The 26808-nt window shown below is 50.5% G+C and overlaps 1 protein-coding gene across 1 annotated transcript in view; it reads left to right on the forward strand.

Moving 5' to 3' along the window:
• Positions 1-22116: 22116 nt before the first annotated feature.
• The window catches only part of SLC43A3 (solute carrier family 43 member 3), a 24435-nt gene continuing 19743 nt past the window's right edge, over positions 22117-26808 (forward strand). The window contains 1 exon segment of the mRNA XM_075064642.1: positions 22117-22149. Within this exon segment, the coding sequence (XP_074920743.1) occupies positions 22117-22149 (33 nt within the window).

Here is a 26808-nt window from a genome sequence, read left to right on the forward strand (position 1 = left end):
AGCTGGTGCCAATCGTCCGTAGCTCCACTGGACTTTCAGAGATTTTTCCATGTTCTCTAGCCACCCACCCACTGTGTGAGGTCATCTCTCCTCTGTTTACCAAAGGTGCTGTGGGAAGGGCTCTCACCCCCTGCTTCCAGGCATGAACCTGGCTCTAAGGACTAGGGGGCAGGAGGGGACTTCCTTTGGGGAGGGAAGTGTGACACTTCTGGGGTAACACAGGGGGTGCAGTGTGAATCAACTACAAGGGAGTCTTGTCCGTGCCCACTGGGGGAAACTGACCCCAAACCACTGGCTGGTGGCCACTGCAGGCTCCGCAAGGCCTGTTTTTCCCTGCCGCAGGCTAACAATTTACACACCTCAGCCCTAGGGCTCCCTATGTGGGGCCTTGGGGCAGAGCAGACATACCCTGTAGCTAAATCTATGGAGTTGTCAGTCCCCCCAACATGTCTGTACACCCCCCCTTCTCCTGCATCCCACTGAGTGCCCAGGCCCTTGACTTCTGGACACCACAATGCCCATGGATTCGCTGCCCCTGCAGAAGCAGGGCCCCCCGCGCAGCGCACTAGCTTTTCCTTGGCACCCAGCACCAGCCACGTCTGCATTAAAACCAATTAGGAGTTTATGTGACAGAGCTTAAGATAAAGCTCCAAATAGACGTGAGCGGAAGGATTGGAAACATCTTATTGCAGATAAACGAAAAAATAGAAACCAGCATCTCGAGCCCCTCCTTAGGAACAAGTTCCTGCCTCGCCTACCAAGGTATTTCTCACCCAGTGGTCAGTCCATCTGGACAGCGACTGGCCAGTCGAGAGCTGGGCTCCTTTCTGCATGAGACGCTCATGCAGGCGGGCAGTGCCCCTCCATAACGGATGCCATCTTGTGCCCTCCTTTCCCACATTCTACAGCTCCAGACCTTTCGTCTCTTTTCCCAACCAGGGCGTTTCATTAACTTCAGCTCGCTCCTGCTGGGCCCACTAGTCAGGGTCCTTTTTCCTGGGCTCTTCTGAGCTTTGTAAAGGCCCGAGCCAGCCTCTGTCTAGGCTGAGAACACTTGGCTAGGCTGGAGCGAAAGATGGCAGTTCTCACTCTGCGTTAGGTCTGAGAACGCTCCCGCCCGCCTGGTGACCAGTTTCACGTCCAGCAGCTTTGGCCACACTATTCTCCACGGTACCTGACTCGTAAGGCTACGTCTACACTACAGCCTGTGCTGGGAAAGCGTATGTCACTCGGGGGTGTGAATATGCCACCGCCTGGAGCGACCAAAGTTACACCAGCATAAAGGCTGATGTGCACAGCGCTGTGTTGGTGGGAGAGCGTCTCCTGCCAATGCAGTTCCTGCTGCTTGCAGAGGTGGGTTTTTATGCCGACCGGACAGCTCTCTCTCTTCGGCATAGAGCGTCTTCCCTAGATGCGCTGCAGCGGTGCAGCTGTGTCGGAGCAGCTATGCCGCTGCAGCGCGGTACATATAGACACACCCTCAGACTCTTTCCGGTATGTGCATCCCACAATGACCATGACAACCAAAAAGTAGGTTTAGAACAAACATAAAGCAGCTCTTCTACACACAGTGCACAGGCAACCGGTGGAACTCGTTGCCAGGAGATCCTGTGATGCCCAAAAGTACAGCTGGGTTCAGAAAAGGACTAACTAAGTTCATGGAGGATAGCTCCATCAGTGGCTATTAGCCAAGATGGTCAGGGATGTAATCTCATGCTCTGGGTGTCCCTAAACCTCTGACTGCCCGAAGCTGGGGCTGGACAGCAGGGGATGGATCACTCGATAATTGCCTGGTTTTGTTCATTCCCTCTGAAGCACCTGGCACTGGGCACTGTCAGAGACAGGACACTGCACCATTGCTCTGACCTAGCCTGGCCAACCTTCTGTGCTTAACCAGTAGGTTCTTAATTTTTGGCAGAGGCCACGCCCAGCCCCCTTTGGTGAAATATCAGGAAGGTGGCCCTCACAGGGGATGGGCATGTCTGGGCATATCTGTATTTCCCCAACATGGGGCACTGGGATCGTGACAGGTTTGTGACTGTGGGGTCCTGGTGCCTTCCTGGGAAGCAGCTGTTGCTGGACGGTGTTGGGGACTGGGCAAGATGGGGCTGGGGTCAGATCCAGCCTGACTGTTGCTGTGTTCCCAAGTTTTGATGTGGCCTAAATCTCCGTGTCCAGACCCTTCCCCACTCCTGGATGTGAAGAACTCCTCCCTGCTTTGCTCATGGCTCAGAACGATCCACAATGGCCCTGTGAAAAACGGCCATTCATGTGTAGACAGGCGTGTGCACATGTATGTGGCACTTTCCCACATGTATGGCGGAATTGTCCCGCAAGTGGCATCAATGCAAGGGGAGGGGGACATCAGTGAGTGAGCAAGAACTGCACCTCAACCGGGGTAGGGTTAGCTGCCCTCGGCCCTGCTCCCAGATGGGAACTCACGATAGAAAGGCAGCGAGGGACTAATGTCCCAGAATTAACTCACACCCGAGGAGGAGATTCTGATCTGTGATCCAGGGCTGTAAATCTGGAGGGACCCCATGGGAAGCACCCCCCAAAAATACACTGGGATAAGTGAGAGCTGTGCCCGAGGAGCTCCATGCACCTGGTTCACCATTTCTTGCCCCACACCTTATCATGACACCAGTGCAGGATGGGATGGAAAGCTGCTGAACCCAACGGGGTAGCAGTTTGCACCGCCCCTGCATCGGTGTGAATTTCCACACCTTGCAAGACTGTGGATTCACCAGTGTGAATTTCCACCCAGTTCACGCTCATCTTGCACCGGTGTGAACATCCACCCCCTTTGTATTGGTGTCGATTTCTCCCCCTTTGTGGCCTCACTCCACCAGTGTGTATTTCCACCCACCTGGTAATCACTTTGCAGCGGTGTGGATTCCCTGGCACGAGTTTCCACCCAGTTTCCACCCACCTTGCACCTGAGTGAGTTTCCACTCAAAGTCTCATTTATTAACAAAGCATCTTAGCAGCCAGCCCTGACGCTCAACAAGCAAAATTCACACATGAGAATCCTCACGCTCTAAGAGATGCAGAAGCACAGATTCCGCCTTCTTGATTGCACTGACACTTTAAAAACAGCACAGAAAAGCAGCATGCCAGAATCAAATGAGGAATAATTGGCTCCTCTTGGAACCCCAGAGAAACATTAATTTTTGCACCATTTGTTCCGTATTTTTGCCACTCACCTAGCTAATAGGGGTACTGAATGAGCCAAAACCTTATCTGAATGGTTCAGAGGTGACTTGATCACATTCTGTAAGTACCTGGCCCTCCTGCTTCATGCAGTGAGCTCTGCCCAGCAAGTCCAACAGAGACAGGCCTCCTGGGCAGAGATCTTTTGCCCTCCTCAGAGATCAGTGCTCCCGAGCATGTACGGTGCAGGGACACGGGGCAGCCTTTGCAAACCAAATAAGGGTCTGTGGCTGGTGCACAGCGTTTCAAGGCCTTGGGTTAGCAGAGAGAAGCAAAGGTCAAGCTAGAGCAGTGGTTCTCAAACTTTTGTACTGGGGATCCCTTTTACATAGGAAGCCTCTGAGTGCAACCACCCCCCCCCTTGTAAATTAAAATGCTTTTAAATATGTTTAACACCGTTGTAAATGCTGCAGGCAAAGCAGGGTTTAGGGGGGAGGCTGACAGCTCGCAGGTAATAGTGACCCCCCATGTAATAACCTCACGACCCCCTGAGGGGGGGAGGGAGAGCTCAGTGGTTGACCATTGGCCTGCTAAACCCAGGCTTGTGAGTTCAATCTTTGAGGGGGGATCTGGAGTAAAAATCTGTCTGGGATTGGTCCTGCTTTGAGCAGGGGGTGGGACTAGATGACCACCTGAGGTCCCTTCCAACCCTGATATTCTATGACTCCCTACTTTGAGAACCCCCGAGCTAGAGTTCAGACTGGCCAGCATGAGGCCCTCCCCAGCTAAGCGGTTGAATCCATTTTAGTTTTTTTCCCTTTGTCTGTCAGTCCGAGGTAAGACCTGCTGGCCCTGCACTTAATCCTTTGTTCTCCAGCTCCAGGCTGTGCAGAGAGGTGAGGGGAGATCTGCTTCCTCTTGGCTTGCTAGTAAGTCCCCGACCCTTGGGATTTCCACTGTCTTGCCAGATCCTTCATTGTTATGGGTCCATTTCAGCTAGGGTGACCAGACAGCAAGTGTGAAAAATCGGGACGGGGTGGAGGGTAATAGGAACCTATATAAAAAAATCAGGACTGTCCCTATAAAATCAGAACATCTGGTCACTCTAATTTCAGTTAGGTCTTTAAGCTCCCCACTCGGCTGTTTGACACCCCCACTCCTGTCCCTTGCTATGCCCCAGGAACAGCTGTTTAACCTTTTTGCACCCAGTGGGGAGCAGTTGCTAGACAAGTGAGTCACTGCCATGCCCAGCATTCAGAAAAACATTACAAACAATCCCCACTTTGTGACAGCTGCCGGCTCCACTTCTGGCCTTACGATCTATGAACTGTTGCATAACAAGTATTTGCCTTTTTGAGCCAGTGAGGCCAAAGGACCAAGATTGGAGAGAGCTGTTTAATTCTCAAACAACTCTGAAAGCGACAAAACAGGAAATGGTGGAGCAAATCTGTCCAGACCTGCAGGCCTCCACATGCTGATGTCTCTCGCTACTGGAAGAGAATCCTGTGAATGTTTCCTGCTATACCAAGGTGGCAGGGGCCTAGATCTTCTTTGTCAGTGACAGTTCTGCTTTATGCCAGCTGATTAGTGGAGATGTAGCCAGCAAAGAGATTATAATGGGACTTGGTTTGGTATCAGAAGCACTGTTCATTAATTTGATTGGATAAGCTGGTATGTTTCATGAGTGCTTGTTGGAACCTTAATCATTCTTGTGGTTCTGGGCTGGTGAGACTCATGTTGATCAGCTTCAAATAGCCAAAGATGCTCCTCGGATCTCGTAGTCTATTATTCCTATTTCTTGTAAGCCTTTTCAGCTACCGGCTTCTCAGTTATTCATTTCCACTCAGCACTCTCATAGCACTGGTGTCAATTTTCACTCATGTGAACGTCCATCCACTTTGCACTTGCTTTTCACCGCACCAATGGTCACACGAGGTTGCATTAGTGCTTAGCAGTCTGATGAGGAGCAGAGAATATTGTCTTTTGGGCATTTGAATTCATTACTGTAATGTAGCTTCTTGAAGTGGAGAGGAAACGGTGGGGTGGTGGGAGCTTCTGCTAGTGGTATTGGGTTTGCACGTTGTGTGATGTAGCTAATACCTTGTGTTTACATGGGCGGTATGATCGAAAAGATAATAAAACATTTCTTATACAAAGTAATGTATTCCTGCTCTTTATCAGAAGCTTCTCTGAAAAGCTGTGTGTTATTTTCTAAAGAGCCAAATTCTCTTGCATGAGAAACATATCGATCGAGCTATTTTGAAACAGCTACATTAAAAGAACACTGAGGTTGCAGCGTCAAGCACTGCCAAGTTAGGAGATGCCAGAGTTCAGGATGCCAGAGCAATTTAAATTCACCCCTCTTGTGTATTATGATCAAGTCTTTAATTAAGTGATCACAGAGTTTTTTTCACAGCGCCCCTGCCTCATTCAGCGCACAAGATGGGTGGGGCTTGTTCAATATATCTTTGTATCCTCATTGTTCGGTGCATGACCCCCAGGTCTGATTGACTGCCCTGTATTCAAACCTGGTTCAGAAGACAGAATTTTTATTTTCCTTGTGGGCGTTTCTATGGTGCCTGTCACTATAGCATTGGAAAGCTTCACAATCACTAGTGACCCCATCTTCACTGTCCCTGTGGGAGGCGAGGGTGTGGGCATATCCCCACTTTGCAGGTGGGGCACTGAGGCACAGAGATCAAAGCGAAAATTGTCACCCATCCGTCACCACTAATTGTGGGTGCCCAGTTTGAGACGCCTGGTCCTGACTTTCCCACACACTTCGTGCTAGGTAGCCACTTTGTGTGTTCAGAGGGCGGCCGCCATTGATGTCTGGTGCAGCTGGGAGTGCTCAGTTTGGTTTATGTGACTTGCAGAAACAGGGCTAGAATCCAGTTCTCCAGGATGGCGTTGAGCTGCCTTGGCCATGAGACCCTCTCTTCTCTGCCCCCCGCCCTAATCCTCTGCCTCTTACACAACACACCTTCCAACTTCTGCAACAAACAAGGCAGGGGCCTTGCAGACAACAGCCCCCTTCCCCGAACAGCCCTGATTCATCACCAGGGCTGGGGTCCTGTGGAAAAAAGCAGCATGTGATCATGTCATTAAGGGACACCTACCTTCTGTCCCCCTGCAAGGTCTGCCCTGGCTCGCCCCATCACCCACTTCTTCCGTTCCTGCTGTCGTCTCTGGTGGACATCTGGAGAGCAGGCTGGCCTCCCCCGCTGCAGATTCATCCTCTCTCCTTTCAGTTCAGCCATTGCCCTGGCTGAACAGATTCGCTTCTCTAGCTCCACTGAATCCTGCCTGCCTTTGTCTCAGCCCCTCAACTCCTGCCTCCTCTGCCCTCTGCACAGAATGATGCCCATTTCTTCCAAGGGAACGCTGATGAAATACCACATGAGCTTCTCCATCCCCTCGGCTTGCCTTCCCTTCCCCCTCCAACTCCATCCTCATTCTCCCCGGCACAAGTTTCTCACCTTGCTCTCCTCCTCTAACCCGCTCCACTTGCCCCAGTGACCCCATCCTGTCTCCTGATCTCCCTCACCCCGACTCCCATCCCCTCCCTTCTCCTTTGGCTCTTCCCCCACCCACTACAAACACACTCTAGTCCAGGGGTTCACAGCACATTTTTTGGTGGCCTCAGAGTGAGGCCACGAACTCTTGCTGGTGGCCACTCTGACAAATTTTCCTGAAATACTTAATTAACTTTAGGAAAAACAAATAAATATGCACATATCCATGTCCAAATCATTATAATTTATTTATGTAGGTTTTTTTTGCAAATTCAATAATAAAAATAAATTACAGTTGTATTTTGGTGCCAGGGCTCCTGCTTCCTCCTCCGGCCTACCAGACTCCACTGCTTCCTCTGCCCCCCCATTGGCCCAAGCTCCCTTTGACAGCCTCAGACCCAGGCTCAACCTGTTCCCTGCCTCTCAGCCATGGCACCCCAGTAAGTCTGGCCCCATTGAAACCCCTCTGCCCTGGTCTGAAGCCCAGAGCCAGTGCCCCACAGCTGGAGCTGAGGGAGAGAGGGGGGCTGAAGCCTGGAGCCCTGCCATCCTAGGGAGCTGAAGTCCAGAGCCCATCACCAGATCCCCATGGCTGAAGCCAGGCATCTCAGAAACCACACCCTTGACCCCACTGGCCTCTACAGCTACGGCCCCATCTCCCTTCCCGCTGCCATTGAATGGGCTGTCTACAGTCGTTTTCTGGAGCTCCTCTCCTCCAATTCCATCTCAGAACCTCTTCAGTTTGTCTTCCGCCTCTTGCACTCCACCGAAACCGTCTCTCCTGAGCTCTTCCTAGACAAAGCTCAGAACCATACTCCAGCCTCTTCCTCCTTAACCTGTCAGCTGTCTTTAACACTGGTGACCATGCACTTCTTGAGATCCTCTGCTCCTCTGGCTTCCATGACCCTGTCCTCTCCTGGTTCTCCTCCTACCTCTCTAGTCACTCCTTCAGCATATCCTTCAAAGGATCCCCCCGCCAGCTTTCTGTGGGGGTCCACAGGGCTGTGTCCATGGTCCTCTTCTCTTCTCCCTCTACACCATATCTTTGGGTAATCTCATCCGCAAACATTAATTCAGTTCTGTGAGAGTGAGGGATCATCCTTCAGGATAGGTGGTAGATCCTCAATGATGTGCTGGAGAGGTTTTAGTTGGGGGCTGTAGGGGATGGCTAGTGGCACTCTGTTATTTTCTTTGTTGGGCCTGTGACTTCTGGGTACCCTTTTGGCTCTGTCAATCTGTTTCTTCACTTCCCCGGGTGAGTATTGTAGTTTTAAGAATGCTTGATAGAAATCTGGAAGATGTTGCAGTTTCTTTTGGTACCCCTCAGTGGGATCAGAGGGTAATGGCCTGTAGAATGTGGTGTCAGAGAGTTGCCTAGCAGCCTCACTCTCACAGACCTTGGGAGACAGGCCAGTCCTCGCTTACAGACAGCCCCCTAACCTGAAGCAAATACCAGCAAATACACACCACACAACAGAAACGCTAACCCAGGAACCAATCCCTGCAACAAACCATGTTGCTAATTCTGTCCACGCGTCTGTTCAAGGGACATCATCATAGGACCTAACCACATCAGCCACACCATCCGGGGCTTGTTCACCTGCACATCTACCAATGTGCTATATGCCATCATGTGCCAGCAATCCCCTTTGCCATGTATATTGGCCAAATCAGACAATCTCTTCGCAAATGAATAAATGGACACAAATCAGACATCAAGAATTGTAACATTCAAAAAGCAGTAGGAGAGCACTTCAATCTCCATGGACATTCAATAACAGACTTAAAAGTGGCCATTCTACAACAAAAAAACTTCAAAAACAGACTTCAGTGAGAAACTGCAGAACTGGAATTAATTTGCAAACTTGACAGCATCAAATTAGGCCTGATTAAAGACTGAGAGTGACTGAGTCACTACAAAAAGTAATTTTCCCTCTGTTGATATTCACCCCTTCTTGTCAACTGTTGGAAATGGGCCACATCCACCCTGATTGAATTTGCCTCGTTAACACTGACCCCCCACTTGGTAAGGGAACTCCCATCTTTTTGTGTGCTGTGTTTTCATACCTGCCTACTGTATTTTCCACTCCGTGCATCTGATGAAGTGGATTATAGCCCACAAAAGCTTATACCCAAATAAATGTGTTAGTCTCTAAGGTGCCACAAGGACTCCTCGTTGTTTTTGCTGATACAGACTAACACAGCTGCCTCTCTGAAACCTAATTCAACTCCCATCTCTACACTGCTGACTCCCAGATCTACCTCTCTGTTGCGGACCTGTCGCCTTTTGTCCAAACTAGAATCTCAGCCCCTCTGTATGACATCTTTTCTTGGCTATCCAGCTGCCTGCTCAAGCTCAACATGGCTAAAAGAGGACTCTTCATCTCCCCTCCCAAGCTCTCCCTGCGATCTTCCGTCTTCACGGTGATCAATGCCACCATCCTATCTGTCACGCAGACCTGTAACCTGGGTGTCATCTTCGACTCAGACCTTCTATAGGTCCTCCCATCCAGGCTGTGGCTAAGTCTTGCAGATTCTTTCTGTATGGCTTCTCTAAGATCCGGGCTTTCCTATCCATCTACACCCCAAGCTCTCGTCATGTAGCGTCCCAGTCATGGCACCCTCCTTCCCTGTAGCAGTGACACATGCAATCCTGGCCCGCTGATATCCATTCAGTTCCCTAGCCTGTTGCTCTGACCATGTCACCCCTCTCTTTGCACCCCTCCAGCGGCTTCCCGTTCCCTTTCGCATCCAACACATTGTCTTCACATTCTAGGGCCTTCCTGGTCTATTCCCACCCGACGTTGTGGAAGTGGTGATGCTCCACTGCCTGCTAGTTACATTTTCAATGAAGCGCTCTCAGGCTTTCTCCCCGCTTCTCCTCTCTCCTGGCAGGAGTTCACTGCCAACATCCCTTAAGCCATCTCATTAGCCGCCTTCAAATCCCGCCTTAACACGCTCCTTTGCCACGATCTGTCCATTCACCTGTATCCCACGGTCGTCTCTTGTCCTATACTTTGATTGTGAGCTTTTGGGCAGGGTGCCCCTGCGCATCGCACGGCGAGGTCCTTGTCCGTGGCTGGGGATCTAGAACGCTACGCTACTACAAATAACTCATAATAATTAAGGGTGCGCTCATTTCTGAGCACTTGGCTTTGTAACCATAATGTTCTTTTAACATTGGTTTTTAAATCTAATTTCCCACTTTAAAAAAAAAATCTTAAGAATTGGAAGAATAGAAATCACCTTGTGGGCCCCCATATTGACCCCCCCATGGATTGGAAAGTTTAGACTCACAGCATGAACCTCTGCTGCTTGCACTATGGAGCAACTGGTAGCAGTAGAAGGCTGTTTTCTTTTATGTCAGTGGTCACCAACCGGTTGATCCTGATCGACTAGCCGATCCTAGAGGATCTCTGGTGGTGCAGTGTGGCTGCCGCTAAGGCAGGCTCCCTGCCTACCCCAGCCCCATGCCGCTCCCGGAAGTGGCCAGCGCAGCCCCGCGGCCCTGGAGGTCGGGGGGCAGGGGTCTCCATCCACACCCTGTGCCTGCCTGCAAGCACCATCCCCTCAGCTCCCATTGGCTGGGAGAGCTGCAGGGGTGGTGCTTGCAGAGAGGGGCAATGCATGGAGCCATGTGCCCCCCGCCCCCCCAAGGGGCCGCAGGGGTGCATTGGCACCTTCTGGGAGCACTGTGGGGTTGGGGTAGGCAGGGAGTCCGCCTTAGCCTTGCTGCGCCTGCCACCAACTAGGAGCTGCTGGAGGCCACACCCCAACCCCTATCCCTGAGTCCCCTCCTGGAGCCAGCACCCTATACCCCCCTCCGCACCCCAAACCCCTCCATGGGCCCCCTCCCAGAGCCAGCACCCCAAACTCCCTCCTGCTCCCAAGCTCTGAGCCCCCTCCTGGAGCCAGCATCCCATACCCCCTTCTGCACCCTGAACCCCCTCCTGCACCCCAAGCCCCAGCCCTGACTCCACTCCCAGAATCAGCACCCCAGACCCACTTCTGCACCTCAACACTTTGCCCCAGCCCAGAGCTCCCTCCTGCACCCAAACTCCCTCCTAGAGCTTGCACCCCTCACCCACACTTGCACCCCAACCCCCTGCCCTTGGTTCAGCCCAGAGCCCCCTCCCACACTGCAAACCCTTTGGCCCCAGCCCAGAGCCCGCATCCCCTCCCCAACCCCATGCCCCAGCCTGGTGAAAGTGAGTGAGGATGGGGGAGAGCGAGCAACAGAGTGTGGGGGAGATGGAGTGAGTGGGGCGGGGCTTTGGGAAAGGGGTGGGGTAGATCCTGCGTCACCCTTAGATTCAAAAAGTGATCTTGGTCTTAAAAAGGTTGGAGACCACTGGTCTATGTGAACCTGCCACATAAGGGGGTAAGCTGAGTGGGTTTTCCAGCTGTTCGCTGATAGCAGGGGAATGGTGGGAGTGTCCTCTACTGGTTACAGACCCTTCTGCCCCTGTGTCTCCAGCTTTTCTTAATCCATTCTGCTCCTATCCCCAGCTCAGGCTCCTGCCTCAAGCCCCTCCCTGCTGCTATCTCCAGCGACCCCTGCTACTCCGGCCACCTCACCCACTCCCCCGCAGCTGCTGCCCTATCTCTTCCTCCTCTGTTCCCGACACATTGCACACAGTCCCCCCCACGCACAGTGTATGCACTGATGGAGCTATGCAATTGTACACACACCGCCTCAGGACTCTGCTCTCCTCCCAGGCCCTGTCGGTTTCGAAGGCCTCGCTGGATCCACTCCCAGCTTGGCTCATGCTAGCTGGGCTGGGGTGTGGGTAGCCTGTGGTAGTGGGGGCTGCCGGTGTCCCTAAAACCCTAAAGTCAGAGTCATGAACGAGGTTCGGCCGCTGGGCCAGCAATGGTCTCAAGCTGAAGGCAGGAAACCACAGGTCAGAGTCAGGAGCTGAGTATTGTGGCAGGACTAAGGGAGAAGCACCTACGCCACTCAGCCAACTCCTGGGACCGGCTTCCTGGTTGATATGGGTAGTGCCGGCCAGTCAGAGAATCACAGAGCTGTTGCTCATACCCGTTAGGGCAGAACTTCCTGCAGGGCTTATCCTCCCCATATGTCTTGGAGCAGTCCTGGGTGACCCCCTGGCTGTAATGAAGAAGCAACTCCTGCCTTGACCCTGCCTGCAGACCCCAGTTCTAAGCCCCTTTGTTCTTACAGTGGCTCTATCATTTCTGCCCTTATCAGTCGCCTGCAGGCCTCCTGCTAGGTTTGATGACATCTCTCCTATCTTACTGGCAGTGCAGCCCTGTGCAGGGCCCCCAGGCCACTGCTCAGCCCCGGTAACCTGCAACAGCCCCACAGGGCCTGCTCCGTTCCAGGCAGCAGGCAAAGCTCCCTGACGCTACCAGGGCAGTATAGGGCGAGAACTCCCCCTGCCCTGATTCTGGGCTCCCCCTGCCTCCTCGCCTCGATGCTGGGTTTTAACACCTGGGTACTTTCCAGGGGCCCCACACCCGCGGGGCCCCAAAACCCCATTTCCAGGGGTCCCTAACCCCCGGGCCCTCAAAACCCAATTTCCAGGGGCCCCACACCCGCGGGGCCCCAAAACCCCATTTCCAGGGGTCCCTAACCCCCGGGCCCTCAAAACCCAATTTCCAGGGGCCCCACACCCGCCTGGCCCGACATGTCCCCAGTGACGCGGCCCTGCATTGCGCCAGCTGGGATCTAACCACTCTCTGTTGAATGCCTGGCTCGTGGCATCCTGCCTTCCCCACTGTCCTCACAGTTCCAGTCAGTTCCTCTCCCTGTTAGAAGCCCATCCAGGGCAGCGTCTCCTCTGTCTTGACCCCCTTCTCTCTGGATCAGGCCTGGTCTCCATGGGGAAATGAAGCAGCATAAGCCCTTCCAGAGTAGCTCCCTCCGTGTGGACTCTTCAGTCCAGAAAAAAATAGACTTTGTTCAGGAAGAAGAGTTATTAATCCAGAATATTGATTCTGCAACAGAGAGCCCACAGGGGGCGCTATTCTGGAATGGGTTATCCTGCTTGGTCATGTGCCTAAATGGCATCGGGGCTGCTTGACCTGGCCATGTTTGCCTGCGTGGAGAGCAGATAGCTCTCCTAGAGGAGAGTTTGGGATAGTGGTTAGATCGGGGAGCTCGTTGCTCCTTGGGATCTGGGCTGACTCGCTGGCTGTTGTATGGGCATAGCTTTGGGTATACGCCATGGAGGGGGAGGCTAAGTACAGTAACGGGGGCAAAGATGTCTGGGTGGAAGTGGCTAGAGAAGAGATGGGGGCGCTGCTACCCCAGAGAGCAGGATCTGTGTGGGAGATGCAGGCGGGGGTGGGGAGCTGGGCTCTCGACCCGCCCCCAGAGGTGGGGGATCTCTGCGTGAGAGCCTGCTGATGGACGAGGCTCCAGGAGTCGGAGCACTAGAGAATTGAGAGCGCTCTCCGCTTGAGACCAGTGGTGCAATGACCCAGAAACATGACACCCTAGAGCAAGAGAAATGCGTGTGGTGCCCAGGCGTCAAAGGGCTAATGGATAAATGAGGCGTCCCTACCAACAGCGCTGCTCTGGGCTCCCAGCCGCTTGTTCTCATGGTGTCACGCATGGAAGTGAAAGAAAGTCTCAGCTGGTGTCGGTTGCCCTCAGTGATCCCAATTGAGCTACTACCGATTGACACCAGCCGGGATCTGCCCCATTGACTCCAGTGGAGCTACGGCCAATTGACACCAGTTGGGGATCTGGCCCTTTGGCTCCAGTGGAGCTACGGCCGATTGACATCAATTCGGAATTGGGCCCCACTGAGGATAAGAACTGAATCTGTATAAAATAAAGTTGGAAAGTGTGTTACACTTCGATTCCTGTGAATAAACTTGCTTGCTCTAGCCTAGGACTTGTTCCATTCCCTGCTGTGCCTCGGATGACCAATGGGACCTTGGCGCGTCGTTTGGCCTCTCCATGCCTCAGTTCCCCCTCTGTGCAATGGGGGTCACAGCCCTGCCTCCCAGGGGTGTTGGAAGGCTCCGTAGATGAGAACGGTAAGGTACTCAGATGCTATGGTGAGGGAGGCAGTGTAAGTCCCAGAGAGACTGAGTATACCGGTGCTTTGGTATGACTGTGGTCACACACACACCCACACACACACACACACACCTGCCTGCCCCCTCTATTTGTTAAGGACTCTTTGGAAGGGGCACGTTGATTTTTGTGGGTGATTCTCTTTTGGGGTTGTGACAAGTTGCAAAACAAAACAAACAAACAAAAAAAATGGTGACCAATTTTCCCAGAGTGAATAAGAGTTAGCTGGAGTAATCTCTTCACCCCTGCTACCACCAGCTGGTCAGACACTCCTCTAGTCCTCCACAAGGAATTCTGTCCCCATCACGACGTCTGCATAATCAGCTTAGGTTGGCATTGGGGAAGATGAAGGATTTGAGAAATAGCTTCAGCCTTAACTGTGGAGGGATTAATGTCTGTCTGTCTATCTATCTGATTCCCATCCCTATAGTTCTGGCTATGTGTTGTTAGTGGGTCAGTGGGGTTATCCCTGTCAATCTGTTTCAGAGCCCAGCCATTCGGTGCTCCTCCAGGATGAGCCTGGCTGTCCATCCAGCCTGTCACTGTATGGACCCTGCATCCTTTCCCTAGACTGGCTCCACAAAGATCCCAGAGCACGGGGGACTGGAGGAATTTGGCTGCGAGGGAAGAAGACTGAAATCCTTGGTCTGGGATCAGGAGTGTATGTGTGGGGGGGAGGTGGGACAAGTGGGACGGCTGGTGGCAGTAAGGTCCTGGCTAGGTGTTCGGGCTCTGCAGATTCCCAAGTGCCTGGCTAGGGAGCTCTGGACCTTTCTAGTGAAGATTCATGGAGTCAGGCCAGGAGGCTGCAGTATTGGAGCTGATGGGACAAACATCACAATAAAGACAATGGGTTTCAAGAAGGCGACTTTAGCAAACTCAGGGAGCTGGTAGGTAACATCCCTTGGGAAGCAAGTCTAAGGGGAAAAACAATAGAAGACAGCTGGCAGTTTTTCAAAGAGACATTATTAAAGGCACAAGAGGAAACTATCCCACTGCGTAGGAAAGCTAGGAAGTGTGGCAAGAGATCACCCTGGCTTAACCAGAGGATCTTCAATGCTCTACAACTCAGAAAAGAGTCCTACAAAAAGTGGAAACTTGGTCAAATTACAAAGGATGAATACAAATAAGTGTGTAGGGACAAAATTAGAAAAGCCAAGGCACAAAACGAGATCAAACTAGCTAGGGACATAAAAGGAAACCGAAAAAATTCTACAAATACGTTAGAAGCAAGAGGAAGACCAAGGACAGAGTAGGCCCGTTACTCAATGAGGGGGAAAAACAATAACAGAAAATGTGGAAATGGCAGAGATGTTTAATGACGTCTTTGTTTTGGTTTTCACTAAGAAGGTTGGTGGTGATTGGACGTCTAAACTAATGAATGCCAGTGAAAATGAGGTAGGATCAGAGTCTAAAATAAGGAAAGAACAAGTCAAAATTTACTTAGACAAGTTAGATATCTTCAAATCACCAGGGCCTGATGAAATGCATCCTAGAATACTCAAGGAGCCGACTGAGGAGATATTTGAGGCATTACTAACTATCTTTGAAAAGTCATGGAAGACGGGAGACATTCCAGAAGACTGGAAAAGGGCAAACCTAGTGCCCATCTATAAAAAGGAAATAAGAACAACCCGGGGAATTACAGACCAGTCAGCTTCACTTCTGTACCCAGAGAGATAACGAAGCAAATAATTAAGCAATCAGTTTGCAAACATCTAGAAGATAATAAAGTGATAAATAATAGTCAGCATGGGTTTGTCAAGAACAAATTGTGTCAAACCAACCTGATAGCTTTCTTTGACAGGGTAACAAGCCTTGTGGATGGGGGGAAGCGGTAGATGAGGTATATCTTGACTTTAGTAAGGCTTTTGATACGTCTAACATGATTTTCTCATAAACACTAGGAATACAGCTAGTGGAGCTACTATATGAGGTGGGTGTCATAACTGGTGGAAAAATCATTCCAGAGTATTACAGTGTGTCACAGTCAATGCTGGAAGGCATAAGGAGTGGGGTCCCCAGGGATTGGTTGGTCCAGGTTTGTTCAATTCTCGTCAATTGATTTAGATAAGCTGGCATAGAACGTAACACTTATACAGTTACAGATGATATCGAAGGTGGAGGGGTTTGCAATGTTTGAGATAGGATTGAAAATAAAATGTCTGAAACTGGAGAAGGTCTGAAGTAAATAGGATGAAATTCAATAAGGACAAATGCAAAGTACTCCACTTAGCAAGGAACAATCAGTTGCACACATACAAAGTGGGAAATGGCTGCCTAAGAAGGAGTACTGTGGAAAGGGATCTGGGGGTCATAGTGGATCACAAGCTAAATATGAGTCAACAGAGTAACACTGTTGCAAAAAAAGGAAACATTCTGGGCTGTATTAGCAGGAGTATTGTAAGCAAATCATAAGAAGTCATTCTTCCGCTCTACTCCGTGCTGATTAGGCCTCAACTGGAGTATTGTGTCCAGTTCTGGGTGCTACATTTCAGGGAAGATGTGGACAAATTGGGGAAAGTCCAGAGAAGAGCAAAAAAAAGGGTCTAGAAAACATGAAGGAAGATTGAAAAAAATTGGGTTTGTTTAGTCTGGAGAAGAGAAGATAGAGAGGGGACATGATACCAGTTTTCAAGTACATAAAAGGTTGTTTCAAGGTGGAGGGAGAAAGATTGTTCTTCTTAACCTCTGAGGATAGGACAAGAAGCAATGGGTTTAAACTGCAACAATGTCTGTTTAGATTGGACATTAGGAAAAACTTCCTAACTGTCAGAGTAGTTACTCACTGGAACAAATTGCCTAGGGAGGTGGTGGAATCTCCATCACTGGGGATTTTTAAGAGTAGGTTGGACAAACACCTGTCAGGGATGGTCTAGGTAATACTTAGTCCTGTCTTGAGTGCAGGGGACTGGACTAGATGACCTCTGGAGGTGCCTTCCAGTTCTATGATTCTGTGAAACCATCCCTTATATCTCAACCAATATCAGGTGAGTTACCCCCAGAATCAACTTGGCTTGGGAATTTCCCTCTGAAGGAGGGAAAATGATGCCATGTGACTTGATCACATCCTTCATTGTAGCCAAATCCATTACCTCAGAGCCCACGGGGTATATCTGGGCTGCAGCTGGGAGCAAACTTCCCAGCCCAAGTCAGGCGTGCTAAAGCTAGCCGCACGGATGTTGTGGCACAGGCTTGCTGGATGAGCTCAGACCCTTAAAGGGGCTTGAGTCTATGCTCCCTTTCCAATCATAATGCCTCCATCTCACTGCACTTTACAAAGCAGGTCAGTAGCATTATTTCTACTATACAGCTGGGGAAACGGAGGCACGCAGCAAGAGGAAGTGACTCACCCAGTGGCAGAACTATGGCTAGAGCCCCGGTCTTCTGAATCCTAGCCCCGCTCCCCACCCACTAGGCCATACTGCCACATTTATTGCTAGTCTCTTTCATCCTCCATAAACTTACCTTCTCGCTCCCCGAATCTCTCTCATACCCTGGGTCAACATTACTTTCACCCAGCGGCTGGAAGCAGCTGCTGTCACCCCAGCACCCAGCCAGTGCCTCCATGTATCCTGCTGAGTTGTCTAAAAATAGAGGGGACTGGCCCATGGGAATAGAAGGCATGAGGCTCCAACCATCTCGAAAGCTTGCGAGCGCTTGGCAGGAGTTCACGTTTGGCAGCTCCCAGCACCCCTGGGGATGTAACTGTTTGGACTTTTCACCCCCGGAGATAAGCAGCCCTCACGGAGGGCTGTTAAGGGACAGAAATAAACGTGGGCTAAAGTCCAAAGTCCTGGCCAGGATTTCATCTTTTTTCCAGCGGGAGGCTCCTAGTGGGGCATGGGGCCGGGCTCTGGTGTCAGGGCAGAGAGCAGCAGCAGCGCCCTGCGGGGAGAAGGGGATGGCCAGGCCATCTGATCCCGACCTGATGGGGAGCAGCGTAGCACTGTGGAGTAGCAGTTGGCTTTGGTAAGCGCCAGCTGCCACACACAATGTGGGTGTGGGGGTTGTCTCAGCTGAGAGGCTTGGAGCCTGGGAGAATCTGCTGAGGTGCAAGTTCTAGGGGCTGAGCTGCATAGGAGCCGTGGTGAGGGGCACAGCATGAAAATGGAGTTAGGTGTGTCAGGATAGACAGGTAGATTGTAACACTACCTAGCTCATCTTTAGTGCTTTCCATCTGTAAATCTCAAAGTGCCTTTCAACGGTCACTACCATTATCCCTGCAGATGGGGAAACTGAGGCACAGGATGGGAGAGAGGCACAGTAACAGATGGCCCAGGTTGTGAGTGGGTGGCTGGAGAGGTGTAGGGGGAATGGATGGAAGGATGAGTGACTGGAGGGGTGTGTATGGGGTTGGAAGGATGGATGGTGGGAGGGGAGTCTATGGGGATGGATGGATGGAGAGGTCTCTGTGGGGATGGATGGGTGGCTGGAGAGGTGTATGGGGGATGGATGGAAGGATGGGAGGCTGGAGGGGTGGGGGGCTGGAGGGGTGTGTATGGGGATGAATGGATGGGTGGCTGGTGGGGTATTTATGGAGATGGAGCCACGTGTATGGGGATGGATAGGTAGCTGGAGGGGCATGTATGGGGATGGAAGAATAGGTGGAAGGAGGAGTGTGTTGGGATGAATGGACGGGTGGAGGGCTGTGTGTGTGGATGGAAGAATGGGTGGCTGGAGGGGTGTGTATGCTGTTGGATGGATATGTGGATGGAGGGATGTGTATGGGGATGGGTGGAAGGGTGGCTGGAGGAGTGTGTATGGCGAGGGATGAGCAGATGGAGGGGTGTGCATAGGGATGAATGGGTGGCAGGAGGGGTCTGTATATGGGTGGATGAAAGGATGCATGGGTGTGGCTGGAGGAGCGTGTATGGGTATGAATGTGTGAATGGATATGAGTCAGCAGTGTGCCCCTGTTGCTAAGAAGGCTAACGGCATTTTGGGCTGTATAAGTAGGGGCATTGCCAGCACATCGAGCGATGTGATCATTCCGCTCTCCTCGACATTGGTGAGGCCTCATCTGGAGCACTGTGTCCAGTTTTGGGCCCCACATTACAATGAGGATGTGGAAAAATTGGAAAGAGTCCAGCGGAGGGCAACAAAAATGATTAGGGGGCTGGAGCACATGATTTACAAGGAGAGGCTGAGGGAACTGGGATTATTTAGTCTGCAGAAGAGAGGAATGAGGGGGAATTTCATAGCTGCTTTCAACTACTTGAAAGAGTTATCCAAAGAGGATGGATCTAGACCAGTGGTTCCCAAACTGGGGTTCGTGAACCCCTGGGGGTTCATGAAATGTTGCAGGGGTTTCTCAGGAAAAAAATCCCTAATGGCGGACAGAGCTGTCCCTAGGGACCCCGGGCAGCACAGGGCCAGCAGCCCGGAGCCCCTGGACGTCCAAGAGCAAAGCAGGTGAAAGAGAGCAAATCTATACACTGAGATTAAACTTCAAGATCCCTTATAAGAAATGGAAAGGGAGCTGGATCTTTTTGCTGTTTTTAAAATTAAATAGGCAGCTAGTATTGTTTTCAAAATTATTATAAAGAAGAAGTTTAAACTTTGTTGTAAAGTGCGTTGTTTGCCTGGACTGCTCAAGACCTGAATGCTTGTGTCGGAGGAACTCTCTGAGTTGGCTTCTTAATACTTTCATGCTGTTTCACATCTGATACTCCTTGATGAAACATAGGAGCCGTGTCTTGTAACAGGCTTATTCAAAGAGATACAAGCTATGAAAGTGAGATCTTGGAAGAGCGTTGCTGTTTTCATAATGTCATAAAAATATTGTCATGATAAATAATAATTAATAAATAGAGTGTCATAAAAACAAATTTTATATTCCCAAGATCACTGCTTTTATAATTTATACTCAGGTAAAGGAGAAAATCCCTGGAAATATTCATTTTTAGGAGGGGGTTCATGAGACTTGACATTTTAGTGAAAGGGGTTCGCAGGTTGTTAAAGTTTGGGAACCACTGATCTAGGCTGAGCCCCTGCATAACACATGGCATGGTACTTCCCTGAATTAATTCCTGTACCCAACAGACTAACAATTATATTATATAATATATTATATTAAACAAAAGATACATCAACTCTCCCTCTTCTTATTTAAGCACAAACTGACAATCAGCTAGTGTTGGAGGGAAGGGGAGAATTCCTCATATTATAGGTACAATATTGCACACTTGGTGAGGGCTTTATGGGGGGCTTTCACCTTCCTCTAATTGTCTTGCACTAGTGTGGGGTTGTTTGTGTTTTTAACACTGGAAGGTAGTGCCTATATCTGGGAAGGAGGGAGGGAGCTGTCATTGAAATGAAGAAAAGAGAGATTTTTTCCTATTAGGCTTTATGATGCCATGACAACTTTCTAAGGTTAGTGTGTCAGGGTAGTATTTAAAAGTGGGTGTCACAGCACTGTGCAAACAGAGATACTGATCTTTAGCCATCTGCAGTATCCCACAGGGGAGAAGCTGAGATGCAGCAGTGAAATAATGCCTGTTTTTATAGACCTTTCCAGCCAATCAGGATGCTGCATCAAATGCCACCCACTCTATAATAAAGCCACATTGTGTTTTTATAGGAATTTTTGCAGGGTGAGGAAGTACTGACGTATGTAATGGGCAAAAGGCTGGACTGCGCAATCGATATACCGTGATGGCAGGGGTCATTTACAGTGGACCTCAGATTGAGGATCGATAGTGCACGAGGTTCCACAGGAGCATGCGCGATACGGAGGGCAGCTGTGCTTATGGGTGATCGAACGATGAAGTCGGCAGCGAAAAGAGCTGGTATTTGCAGGGAGGATCGACACTGGGTATGCACTAGACACATGTGACCATCCGCTGCGACACAACTGCGACTACTATGAGTCCACTAGAGCGAGCTCACAGAGGCCATGATTCACTCGGGCACTATACAGCAGCGCGGTGCATGCCATCTATGAAGACGGGAGTGATACTAGGCGGAGTGTGAGTTGGTAAGGAACTGCAGAGGGATGTCAAGTTGTCATTAGGGGCGTCAGAACTAGCTTTCGCGAATCAAGAGCTGATGTCAGTGACGAAAGGATCTTGTAGCTGTGCTGCTGGCGTACGATCCCGCACAAGGGAGCTTGTGGCTATGGCTTGAGCTGAGAGAAAATCCGCTACTGAAGGAGAGGGAGAGGTAGGCCGACGATGTGGGCCTGGCCGCTCCTTAGCGTTACAAAGCGATGCCCGATAGCCAGGGTTGGACGGAGGGATTCAAACCGTGATTTGAGAGAAATGTTTGGGATCGGCGTAGATCCACCACCCTAAAAGACGCTGTGTACCTCCTAGTGCGATTATGTGTGAGGAGGTCAATGTTTATGCGAGGGGGTGTACCGGGTTCTGTCACTAAGGTGAGACTAAGCTTGAGAGACAAGCCAGTTCAGGATGGGTGCCCTGACTAGTACTGGTAGAGAGAGCTAATCAGAACTGGGACTCTTGCAGAGATAGTCGAATGTGCTTACATGAGAGACACCCTCCAGACTAAGTGTAGAGAAGGGAGAAGGAGATGTTCCAGGATATGTAGAGTTTGAACTAGATCTGGTTAAAAAAGCAGTGGTCATTGGGACAGAGGATGGAAAAGTGGAGGTGATTTATGATAAGCTTAGTGGGTGAATTATAGATATCAATAAATGTTAGACGGGAAAACAGGAACGGCTGTACCAGAGACATCACTTCATAGCTTGTATCCTTGAGATAGCGGGACAATAGCACGGCCTCTAGTGTAACTAAGAGGAGTACAATGGGACAGCATGAAAAGATAAAGAAGAACTCAAGGAGATGCTTCCTGCAGGAGACAAGCATGCTATGGTCGCTTGAGGGAGGAATCCAGGCATACGACAGCGACTTACAGTGAGGTTACTTCTCAAGAGAATGGGTGAAGATTACATTGGCCTATTTATCTAAGGACAAAAAGAATTGCGCGACTCTGATCCAATATTTTATAAGGTGGATCGTTAGAATGTTGGATCTCAGTGATAGGGGAGATGCCGCTTTCACCTGCGTTGGGCGGATGGCAGATCGCAGTGGCTGGGCTGCCGGGCCTTGGCCACTAGGGCTGTGCGCGCGCGAGGGGTCGTATCGAGGACAGGCGTGCGCCATTTAGGGATGGTATCGTTCCGAGGAAAGCTACCTGATTACATTTTCAGAGGAAGGGCCAGGGGTTCAACGAACCCAGTTTGGGGAAGACTGGTCAGATCGGCTATCCGTCTTGTGGAGTCACTAGGCATCTGTGCATAGAGTTGAAGCATAAGGAGCTGTAGACAATAGAGAGTGTGCGCGGAGCCACTCAGTTTCGTTCTCTGCAGTACTAAATAATATATTCCCAGTGGCTCCTCCGCGACAGGCCTCTCCGGCGAGGTACAGGTCGGTAATGTCGTACCAGCCTCCTTATTTCGAGGTGATGGTAAGTGAGTGTTGGCTGCGGGGCCTGGCTTGTAACTTCTCCAAATTGGCTCGAAGCAGACCTCGATGTGTAATGTGGTGGAGGGAGCCAAAGACGAGGAGATGCCCAGGGCCTTTCCAGAGTGAGGCCTTGTGACAGGCCAATGGGGCGGATGGAGGTAGCGGAATGATCACATAGAGCTTCGATGTGCTGCGCAGTGCCCTACTCTATAGCAGCTCAAAATGCCGTGTAGCGCATTCTTTAGCAGATGACGCCTGAAGGATGTGACGGCGGCGACAGGAATGCTGCTTGGATAGACGCTAGTATGCCTATTCACACATTCTGCGAGCGGGATCGTGCTAAGACTTGGCATGATATGACACAACGGGGCGCTGTGTCATACCTATGCGCGAAATCCGGATGATAGTCGAGTGCGGGGGGTGTTTGCGGCATTATGTTGAATGCGGTCCGACCCATATGATGGGACGCATGGAGGATGTTGGCAGGGGAAGTATGGGACCATGGGCTCGGCGCCTTGGTGCCACTGCAGGGAGTGTATGCAGATTCATCCCTTGCAACACCGCCTCATACTTGGACTCTGGATTGGATCAACCTCGCCAGATAGGCGACTGTGTAATTCGGCTCCGAGCCACTCGGGCGTTCACACTCTGGATGAGGTGTGGTCTGGACCATGGATGGTGCCCGATACGAACTCCCCATGGATGAGTGGCTGGTTGGAGGGGTGTATATGGGGCTGGATGAGTGGCTGAAGGGATGTGTACGGGAATGGATGGATGAGTGGCTGGAGGGGTGTGTATGGGACTGGATGAGTGACTGAAGGGGTGTGTATGGGAATGGATGGATGAGTGGCTGGAGGGGTGTGTATGGGATGGGTGGCTGGAGGGATGTGGAGGGGAAGTATGGATGGGTGGCTGGCTGGAGGGATGTGTATGGAGATGGATGGTTGGATGGAGGGGTGTGTATGGGGATGGATTGAGGTGTGTGTCTGGGGACGGATGGGTGGCAGGAGGGATGTGTGTGGGAATCGATGGATGGGTAGTGGGAGGGGTGTGTATGGGGATGGATGGAGGGATGTGTATGGAGATGGAAGGTGGCTGTCTGTCTGCATATGGGTATGGATATGTGGTTGGAGGGGTGTGTATGGGGATAGATGTGTGGCTGGAGGGACGTGCATAGGGATGGACGAATGGGTGGCTGGAGCAGTGTGTATGGTGATGAACTAGTGGAGGAAGGGGTTTGTATATGGGTGGATGGAAGGATGTGGCTGGCAGGGAGTGTATGGTGATGGGTGATGGAGGGGTGTGGAGGGAAAGGATGGATGGGTGGCTGGTTGAAGGAGTGTGTATGGGAGTGGATGGATGAGTGGCTGGAGGGGTGTGTATGGGATGGGTGGCTGGAGGGGTGTATATGGGGTTGGATGGTTGGATGGAGGGGTGTGTATGGGGAAGGATGGAGGTATGTGTGTGGGGATGGATGGGTGGTGGGAGGGGTGTGTCTGGGGATGGATGGTTGGATGGAAGGGTGTGTTTGGGGATGGATTGGTTCTAGGGGTGTGTCTGTGCAGATTTGTTCCTGTGCTTTTTCAGGGAGTTTTTTGAGCAGATGGTATAGTTTCTTTTGGTCAACCTCAGTGGGATCAGAGGGTAATGACCTGTAGAATGTGGAGTTAGCTGCCTAGCAGCCTCTCGTTCATATTCCGACCTATTCATGGTGACGACAGCATTTCCTTTGTCAGCCTTTTTGATTATGATGTCAGAGCTGTTCCTGAGGCTGTGGATGGCATGTTCTGCTTGACTGAGATTATGGGGCAAGTGATGCTGCTTTTCCACAATTTCAGCCCATGCACGTCGGCGGAAGCACTCTGTGTAGAAGTCCAGTCTGTTGTTTCAACCTTCAGGAGGAGTCCATACAGAATCTTTTCTTTTGTAGTGTTGATAGGGAGGTTTCTGTGGATTAGTGTGCTGTTCAGAGGTGTGTTGGAAATATTCCTTGAGTCGGAGATGTTGAAAGTAGGATTCCAGGTCACCTCAAAACTGTATCATGTTCATGGGGGTGAAGGGGTAGAAGGAGAGGCCCCGAGATAGGACAGACTCTTCTGCCGGGCTAAAAGTGTAGCTGGATAGATTAACAATATTGTTGGGTGAATTAAGGGAACCACTGTTGTGGCCCTTTGTGGCACGTAGTAGTTTAGATAGTTTAGCATCCTTTTTCCTTTGTAGAGAAGCAAAGGAATGGCTTGTCTAGTTTTTGTAAAGTCCAGCCACGAGGAACTTTGTGTGGAAGGTTGTTTTTTTATGAGTCTCCAGTTTTGAGAGCTCATTCTTAATCTTTCCCTGTTTTCTGTATAGGATGTTGATCAGGTGGTTCCGCAGTTTCTTTGAGAGTGTGTGGCACAATCTCTCAGCATAGTCTGTGTGGTATGTAGATTGTAACGGATTTTTGACCTTCAGTCCATCTGTTTGCATTTGGAAAGGAAGATGATGTCTGTCTGTATCTGTACGAGTTTTTTCATGAAGTTGATGGATTTCCACTTCATACAGCTAAATTCAGTGCCTTGCATGGTGACAGGTTTCAGAGTGGTAGCCGTGTTAGTCTGTATCAGCAAAAAGAAGGAGGAGTCCTTGTGGCACCTTAGGGTATGTCTGCGCTACAAAATTAGGTCAATTTTATAGAAGTTGATGTTTAGAAATCGATTTTATACAGTTGATTGTGTATGTCCACACTAAGCGCTTTAAGTCGGTGGAGTCCGTTCTCACTACCGTGACTAGCATTGACTTTCAGAGGGTTGCACTGTGGGTAGCTATCCCACAATTCCTGCAGTCTCTGCCATCCATTGGAATTCTAGGTTAAGCTCCCATTGCCTGATGGGGCAAAAACATTGTTGCGGGTGGTTTTGGGTATGTATTGTCAGTCTCCCCTCCCTCTGTGAAAGCAACGGCAGACAATCGTTTCGCGCCAGACACCAGGGCTATTAGAAGAGCACAGCTAGGTGCGCTGCACATCAGAGAGGCTTTGAAAACCAGTTTCATGACTGGCCAGGCTTCGGAGTGACAGTTGTGTGTGTTTCTCCTTGATGCAAACCCAACCCCTTAGTTGATTTTAATTCCCTGTAAGCCAACACCTCTTCGAAATAAAGTAACTATTGTTTTGAAACCATGCATTCTGTCTTTATTAATTAAAACTAAAATGAGATAATGGAAAAGGTAGCCTTTGGGGGGTGGGGAAGGACAAAGCCACATTGCTTATTGTAGCCACACTACAAATCAAACTGTTTGAATGACAGCCTTCTGTTGCTTGGGCCATCCTCTGGAGTGGAGTGGCTGGGTGTCTGGAGCCTCCCCCTTCCCGTGTTCTTGGGCGTCTGGGTGAGGAGGCTATGGAACATGGGGAGGAGGGCAGGCAGTTTCACAATGGATGCAGTGGGTGTCTGTGCTCTTGTTGGCTTTCCTGCAGCTCCAACAGATGCTTCATCCAGGACCCGGCTCCAGGCACCAGTGAAGGAAGCAGGTGCTTGGGGCAGCCCATACAAAGGGGCAGCACTCTGTCGGGTATCGGGGCGGCACTTCTGGGTCTTCGGCAGGAATTTCGCAGCGGGTCCCTCAGTCCCTCTCATCCTCTTTGAGCTGCCGCAGAAGAGGAAGAGAGGGAGTGAAGACCTTGCCGCTGAAGAATGAAGGGGTGTGACTGACCTGCCACTGAAGTGCTGCTGATTGTTGGTTTTTTTTGCCGCTTGGGCGGCAGAAAAGCTGGAGCCAGCCCTGGCTTCATCATGTTCGTTTGCTCCCCCAACAGATGCTTCATCATGTCCATTTGCTCCGCCACTGGCCTCAGCATCACATCTTGCCTCCACTCTTAGTGCTCACTTAATTCTTTCCTGGCCTCTGCCACTGAATGCCTCCATGCATTAAGCTGTGCCCTGTCAGTGTGGTAGGACTGCATGAACTCGGAAAACATGTCATTGTGAGTGCGTTTTTTTTTGGCCTTCTAATCTGTGATAACCTCAGGGACGGAGATGATAAGGGGAGCGTAGACACATTCTACACTCTACGATTCGGGAGGGGCTGCATGATCACTTGTGCTGCTGAGTTCGCCACGCTGACCAAACAGAAAATGAAATTCAAAAGTTCCCGGGGCTTGTCCTGTGTACCTGGCTAGTGCATCGGAGTTCAAAGTGATGTCCAGAGTGGTCACAATGGAACACTCTGGGATAGCTCTCGGAGGCTAATACCGTCAATTTGCGTCCACACTACCCCAAATTCAACCCAGCAAAGTCAATTTTAGTGCTACTCTCCTCACAGGGGAGGAGTATAGAAGTTGATTTCAAGAGCCCTTTAAGTCAACTGAATGGGGTTGGTTGTGTGGACACAGTCATTTTTAAATTGACTAATGCAGCTAAATTCGACCTAACCCCGTAGTGTAGACCAGGCCTTAGAAACTAACAAATTTATTTGGGCATAATCTTTCATGGACTAAAACCCACTTCGTTGGATGCATGCAGTGGAAAATACAGTAGGAATATATATATACCCAGAGAACAAGAAGAAATGAGTGTTGCCATACCAACTATAATGAGACTCTCTCCTCAGACCCTACGCTGCTAGCACTTCTAGCTATCTTTGAGACACCACTGACTTCCTGAGGAAACTACAATTCATTGAT

The sequence above is a fragment of the Chelonoidis abingdonii genome, chromosome 4 (assembly GCF_003597395.2).
Source record: "Chelonoidis abingdonii isolate Lonesome George chromosome 4, CheloAbing_2.0, whole genome shotgun sequence".
In the NCBI taxonomy this organism is placed as follows: Eukaryota; Metazoa; Chordata; order Testudines; family Testudinidae; genus Chelonoidis; species Chelonoidis abingdonii.